The sequence below is a fragment of the Centroberyx gerrardi genome, chromosome 6 (assembly GCF_048128805.1).
Source record: "Centroberyx gerrardi isolate f3 chromosome 6, fCenGer3.hap1.cur.20231027, whole genome shotgun sequence".
NCBI classification, from domain to species: Eukaryota; Metazoa; Chordata; class Actinopteri; order Beryciformes; family Berycidae; genus Centroberyx; species Centroberyx gerrardi.
This window is the reverse complement of record NC_136002.1, coordinates 31,886,815-31,894,314: the sequence shown is the minus strand read 5'-3', so window position 1 is coordinate 31,894,314 and position 7,500 is coordinate 31,886,815. Positions and strand designations below refer to the sequence as shown.

At 47.9% G+C, this 7,500-nt stretch overlaps 1 protein-coding gene and 1 long non-coding RNA gene across 2 annotated transcripts in view; both read right to left on the bottom strand.

Annotated features, from left to right (window-relative positions):
- The window catches only part of LOC144539404 (uncharacterized), a 117,347-nt gene that overhangs the window by 28,846 nt on the left and 81,001 nt on the right, over positions 1 to 7,500 (bottom strand). The window lies entirely within an intron of this gene.
- Positions 488 to 7,500, bottom strand: part of LOC139931471 (leucine-rich repeat and fibronectin type III domain-containing protein 1-like protein) — a 37,554-nt gene continuing 30,541 nt past the window's right edge. Inside the window, exons 7-9 of the mRNA XM_071924983.2 lie at positions 2,629 to 2,812; positions 1,523 to 1,754; positions 488 to 612 (exon numbers count right to left, since the gene is read on the bottom strand). Coding sequence (XP_071781084.1) covers positions 488 to 612; positions 1,523 to 1,754; positions 2,629 to 2,812 — 541 coding nt within the window. The remainder of the gene's footprint in view (positions 613 to 1,522; positions 1,755 to 2,628; positions 2,813 to 7,500) is intronic.

The following is a 7,500-nucleotide window of genomic DNA, read 5'->3' as shown; positions in this document are numbered from 1 at the left end:
ACTGGGCTTCGTCCGCATGGTTTACTGAATCAACTGTCTGTCCTCTCTGTCATTCACTTTCTCTCTCTGTGTCTGTCTCCGTTTCAATTTTAATTTCAATTTCAAAAAGCTTCAAACGAACTAACACGTCCCGGTCGGCTGCTGGACGTCCCGCTGCCAAACGAGCACAAACCCCACCCGGCCGGTACGTCACCGCCTGACCGGAGGCTCTTAAACGAGCACCACCCCTCTCACAGGTTGGCTGAACTACTGTATGTGCTACTTCTACTCTGTCATCTCATTGGCTATTCCTTCCCCCTGTCCCCGCCCCCCACCCTGCACTTGACTGACAGCAGCCACTCACCAATGACAGGAGCCCATCCTCGGTATAAAGTGGAGTTTGGCTCCAGGCACCAGCAACAAATCAAAAACAAGGGGGAGGGAGTTGGAGTATTGGTTTGGGCTTCGAGATTGGTGGTTGTGGTTTTGATTGACAGTTTCTTGTGTGTTATTGGGAGATGGCGTCGTCGTCATGGGCGGGGTTTAAGTCCACTACAGTCGTCCCGCGGAGAGAGGCTCCTCCCATTCCCTCTGTTGCCAACGACGATGACGGTTGGGAGTTTTTATTGGAGCCTCCACCTAGGAGCAGAAAACAAGGAGGGGTCAGACTGTTAGGAGCAGAAAACAAGGAGGGATCAGACTGTTAGGAGCAGAAACAAGGAGGGGTCAGACTGTTAGGAGCAGAAAACAAGGAGGGGTCAGACTAGGAGCAGAAAACAAGGAGGGGTCAGACTGTTAGGAGCAGAAACAAGGAGGGGTCAGACTGTTAGGAGCAGAAATAAGGAGGGGTCAGACTAGGAGCAGAAAACAAGGAGGGGTCAGACTGTTAGGAGCAGAAAACAAGGAGGGGTCAGACTGTTAGGAGCAGAAACAAGGAGGGGTCAGACTGTTAGGAGCAGAAATAAGGAGGGGTCAGACTAGGAGCAGAAAACAAGGAGGGGTCAGACTGCTAGGAGCAGAAAACAAGGAGGGGTCAGACTGCTAGGAGCAGAAAACAAGGAGGGGTCAGACTAGGAGCAGAAAACAAGGAGGGGTCAGACTGCTAGGAGCAGAAACAAGGAGGGGTCAGACTGCTAGGAGCAGAAAACAAGGAGGGGTCAGACTGCTAGGAGCAGAAACAAGGAGGGGTCAGACTGCTAGGAGCAGAAACAAGGAGGGGTCAGACTAGGAGCAGAAAACAAGGAGGGGTCAGACTGCTAGGAGCAGAAAACAAGGAGGGGTCAGACTAGGAGCAGAAAACAAGGAGGGGTCAGACTAGGAACAGAAAACAAGGAGGGGTCAGACTGCTAGGAGCAGAAACAAGGAGGGGTCAGACTAGGAGCAGAAAACAAGGAGGGGTCAGACTGCTAGGAGCAGAAAACAAGGAGGGGTCAGACTAGGAGCGGAAAACAAGGAGGGGTCAGACTGCTAGGAGCAGAAACAAGGAGGGGTCAGACTGCCAGGACAGATTCCTCCTCCTCCATCATCCCTGCCATCCGGTTACCTTGGCCTCCAGACGAGGAGGAGGGCGGCAGGGCGAGCACGGTGGCTCCGCCCCCTCCCCCTCCCCCTCCCCCTCCGTTGGTCTGGGAGCAGACGTTGGCCTGGCGAGCGGCGGCCTTCTGCTTGTAGTGGTTACTGTGCAGCTTGTACTTCATCAGCAGGATGAAGATGAAGACGAGGACCGAGGCCACGATGATCCCACCGATGATGATGATCATGGTCCCACCCAGGAACTGAGGAGGGACAGAGGACTTTGAGAATGACGACTAGGAGAACAGGCTGATGATGATTATTCAGATTATTCCCATTATTCAGATTATTCCCATTATTCAGATTATTCCCATTATTCTGACTATATCTGATTGCAGTCATTAACATTACGCTCTATCTTATTGAATGAATAATGAATTAAATCAAACAATTGACTAGATCTACATACTTTTCTTTTTTAATTCATTACAATTTCAACAAACTATACTTGGAAAATTGAAACAGGCCATAATTTTGTGAACAAATGATTAATGAAATTATACAATTGACCAGTAAACAGACAGCCAACCTGAATATGCTATTTTATTTATTTATTATTATTTATTTTATTCTATTCGAACTACAATTAGGAAAACTTTAAAATTAAAATTGGACAAATTCGTTTTTTAAGATCAGGCTCTAACTTTTCAACAAACACTATCAAACAATTTACCAGTTACATAAACTTTTTAAAAGATTAGGCTGTAATTTTCTTTGCTTTTGTCTTCAGAAAGCATGAAGTATGGCCAAACATTAGCCCAATTGCCCAATATGAATCCAGACTAATCAACTCTTCAAAGACTGTTTCCTTTGTTGTCATGGTTATGGTTTGTGATGCAGCTTCCAGGACGCCGTTCATTTGTTTCACCCAGCTGATGGAAACGCACCTGATTTGCATTTTAGTTTCTGTGACATTTCAAAAGTTCGCTTAAAATTTCCCCGACAGCTGGATGGAAACGAGCTACAAAACGACCTGCAGATACAGTGAGAGAGCAGCGAGCCAGCGTGCCAGGAGCTCAGTGCACACACACACACACACACACACACACACACACACACACGTACACACACACCCACCTGGTCTCGTATGGAGTGGCAGCGTCCGTACTCGGTCTCGGTGCTGAAGGACACGCAGCCCACCAGCTTGGTGCCGGTCAGCGTGGTGACGCCGTCGTCGTACACCGCCAGCACACACAGCTCGTAGTCCCGCGCCGACGCCAGGTCGCTCAGCAGGAAGTACTTGTGATTGGCCGGGATCATCCTGGGCGGGGAGGGGAAGGGAGGGAGGAGAAAAGGGAGGGGGGAGAAAGAGAGAACATTTTATTTTCTAGCTTTTTTAGGTCGTCAGTAGAATGTCGACTCCTCTGGACGGGTTGGGCTCGAGGAGAGACAGAACAATAATTTGATTTCTCTCTGAATGTCGTTTTTTTTTTTGACAGCAACAACCAGAACAGATAGTAGCAGCCACTCAGCTCTGTTTGGGCCGCTAGAGAAAAGAGGAAAGGAAAGGAAAGGAAAGGAAAGGAAAGGAAAGGAAGGTCCCAAACAACATGTTGGACAGCCAAAGAAGTCCAGGGCGAAGGGTGCGATCACATCTACAGCTGGTTTTCTTTGGTCTGAACCACAGTGTATTTTTGTATTTGGTTCGTTTAGATTCACACCGACCAATTTACAGCCTCATCAACCAGGGCTTGTAAACAAAAGTCACATGACTCATAAGTAGCTTGTTTATTGGACAGTTTTCCCTAAAACTTTATCTCAGCATGACGATGTCTGTCTCTCTGGTGTTCATACCAGTTAAGAACACATGAAGAAATAGCTGAATATGAGCATCAGTCCAGACTTCTACCCATAATCCCTTGCATTTCGCACCGCAGTTCTCTTGTTAGAGGACTGAGACTCTCGGTGTCATTATGTCGAGTTCAAAGGTCATCGTTCTCACCTGGACAAACCAGCTGAACTGAAGGAGGAAACACTGCAGAGTTCAGATAAACCGATCAGAACCTGCTGGCTGTGAACGCAGCCTGAATCATCACACTCTTTGCAATTTGGTGAACTAAAACGCCTTTCAGTACCATGTGCCATCTAGGCACACAGACACACATGACCGCAAATCAACATTTTCCACTGAGATAACACAATTAAATGTTCTATTCTATTCTATTCTGTTCTATTCTCCAGGACGGCTACAGACAGACAGAAGTAAAGATGTTTCTGCTGCTCTGCTGTGAGTCAGAAGGAAATTAAATGTGACACAAATGGAGTTTTTATGTTTCCCAGAAGTTTGGAGCTGCGTCTCATCTCACAATCAAACCGCCTTTCTTGTCATGCAACGAGTTTCTGAGGAATGAAACTCGCAGGCTCTTACTTTTACAAAAGTATTTGTGTAATCTTGTTATTGTGTCTTGTGGGCTCTCATCAATTCAGCCCAAATGACTTTGTTTTCTGCTGGAGCTTCATTTGTGTGTTGGGAAGAGACAACAAACATGACAACACAACAATCCCAACAGACAGCAAGGCCACAGAGTGAAGACAACACACATACAAACACATGGACGGCTGTCTGAAGAGCCACAAAGTGTTTCTGGTTCTGCAGGTGTTTCTGTGGACCCTCCTGACCCTCCTGACCCTCCTGATCCTCCTGACCCTCCTGACCCTCCTGACCCTCCTGATCCTCCTGACCCTCCAGACCCTCTGACCCTCCCTCCTGACCCTCCTGATCCTCCTGACCCTCCTGACCCTCCTGACCCTCCTGACCCTCCTGATCCTCCTGACCCTCCTGACCCTCCTGACCCTCCTGATCCTCCTGACCCTCCTGACCCTCCTGATCCTCCAGACCCTCCCTCCTGATCCTCCTGATCCTGACCCTCCTGACCCTCCTGACCCCCTGACCCTCCCTCCTGACCCTCCTGACCCTCCTGACCCTCCAGACCCTCCTGACCCTCCTGATCCTCCAGACCCTCCCTCCTGATCCTCCTGATCCTGACCCTCCTGACCCTCCTGACCCCCTGACCCTCCTGACCCTCCCTCCTGACCCTCCTGACCCTCCTGACCCTCCAGACCCTCCTGACCCTCCTGATCCTCCAGACCCTCCCTCCTGATCCTCCTGATCCTGACCCTCCTGACCCTCCTGACCCCCTGACCCTCCCTCCTGACCCTCCTGACCCTCCTGACCCTCCAGACCCTCCTGACCCTCCCTCCTGACCCTCCTGACCCTCCTGATCCTCCTGACCCTCCTGACCCTCCTGACCCTCTTGACCCTCCTGACCCTCCTGACCCTCCTGACCCTCCTGATCCTCCTGACCCTCCCTCCTGACCCTCCTGACCCTCCTGACCCTCCTGATCCTCCTGACCCTCCTGACCCTCCTGATCCTCCTGACCCTCCAGACCCTCCTGACCCTCCTGACCCTCCTGACCCTCCTGACCTTCCTGACCCTCCTGACCCTCCTGACCCTCCTGACCTTCCTGACCCTCCTGACCCTCCTGATCCTCCTGACCCTCCTGACCCTCCAGACCCTCCTGACCCTCCCTCCTGACCCTCCTGACCCTCCTGATCCTCCTGACCCTCCAGACCCTCCTGACCCTCCTGACCCTCCTGATCCTCCAGACCCTCCTGATCCTCCTGACCCTCCAGACCCTCCTGATCCTCCAGACCCTCCTGACCCTCCCTCCTGACCCTCCTGACCCTCCTGATCCTCCTGACCCTCCAGACCCTCCAGACCCTCTGACCCTCCCTCCTGACCCTCCTGACCCTCCTGATCCTCCTGACCCTCCTGATCCTCCTGACCCTCCTGACCCTCCTGACCCTCCTGACCTTGTAGTCTTGGTGCCTTGCTCCGCCCACTGAGCTACATTACAGGGAATAGAACCTCCGACCTGCAAACAGCATAAAAAATAAACTTTTTTGTTCAGGGGGAATTTTTTGTCTCCTTGATCTGATTTTTTGGGGCATTTTATTGAACTGTGAAATAATACATTTGCATTGCATATTGACATATAAACCCTTAATTTGTAGCACTAAGATTTATTTTAAATTCTTTCCCACTGCTGGACATAAATGACAACGTGTGAATAAATAACAACTATTACTATACTTACTATAAGACCTATTCTATTCTATTCTATTCTATTCTATTCTATTCCAACTCATAACTACTTGCTTTTTTCAAAGCAATTTCGTAATCCGATTGTTCGTAAAATTACATTTTTTTGTATCCTTATGACTCTGTTTCATCTTCAATCTGTTACTGATTTTTTCCAGTAACTGTAAAAAATTGCTGTAATTACTACTTTAATTCTATTTTAATTGACTGCAATTTGCCTTGTCATTTATGGCTGTTGTTGTTTTACTATTTTCCACCACATTGATTCTGTTGTCATTTAGATTCTGTAATCCGATGCGGTCGAGTCTCAGTCTGCCATGTTGAAGTGACTGGTTTTAAAAAATCACTTGAGGTTTTTTTTAATCTCTTTTTTTTAATCTCACCTGCATAAACTGCTGATTCTATCTCTGCTTTGTGTATTTTTTTTAATCATATTTTATCTAGATGTGTTTTTATCATTCTGATTCTATATTGAACCTTTAACTAAACCTGCCGCTGCACAGTGGAGACCTGTTCCTCGTTTTTCTCTCTCTGTCTTTCTCTCTTTTCCTCCCTAAAACCCGGCCTGTAGCCCACATGTTCAGAATATCTGCTGCTGATGTTCCTGCTGCTCTGCTACAGACAGACAGACAGACAGACAGAGAGAGAGAGAGAGAGAGAGAGAGAGAGAGAGAGAGAGAGAGAGAGACAGACAGGCAGAGAGAGAGAGAGAGAGAGAGAGAGAGAGAGAGAGAGAGAGAGAAGTGGAGCAGGGAGAGTAGATCTAACACAATGTTCTGGTAAGCAGAAGAGCAAAGGAGTTTTTCAATCATACAAAAGATTGAACTAGAAGTAGAAAATTGAAGTGTAGAGAGTACACACACACACACTCAGACACACACACACACACACACACTCAGACACACACACACACACACACACACACACACACACACAGAGGACAGATAGATAGACGGAGAGGCAGACAGAGCGGAGAGGGAGGCTCTTCTCTATTTTATACAATTTTCAACTTGAAAATCAAAGAGTGGACTGAGATTAAAGAGAGAGGGGTGAGACTGTGAAGAGAAGAGAAGAGAAACAGAAGAGACAGAGAAGTGAAGAGGAAGATGCAAAGAGGGGAGGGGATGGAGAGATGGGAGAGAAGAGGGATGGAGAGAATGGGGAAAGGAGACGAGGTGAAATATAAAGGAGAGAGGTAGAGCGGGGTGAAGGAGCGAGAAGGGAGAAACGTCATACAGAAGATGAGAGGAGTGGAGGAGGGGGGGCAGGGAAACGAGGGAAAGATGGAGAAACACGGGAGAAAGAGATAAGAAAAGAAAAACCATGAGGAGAGATGAAAGGAGAAAGAGAGAGAGAGAAACAAACTTGACATTCTACATTTTAGGGATCTAGCTGACACCAATGTGCACTGAGTGACACAGCAGATTAAAGGTGAAGTAGCAGGGTGTAGCATTTGAATAGCATGTAGCTATTAGCATATTAGCATTGTTTAATCAATACTGCTGCCTTGGTCTAATGACTGTAAACCAGTGAGAGCCTGGTGGAGCTGATTGGTCTCCTCTGTCTCACACCAGTAGTATTGTTAGTTCTTGTGTTTCTCCATCTTAAGACTACATTTCCCATCAGCCCCGCTGCTTCCACTTTAAAGTAATAATTTGCAACTTCTTCATATGAATACATTTGTGTTTTCCTGCTCTCTATGGTTGATTGATATAACACAACAGTGATCCTACAGTACATCTAGTTCATGAAAGCTCTTTCCTGCCACACAGGAAGTGATGCGTTTTACGTTTCCGGTTTGTTTGGAATCAACAGAAGAAGAAGAACTGGGTAGTTAGCATGAGCA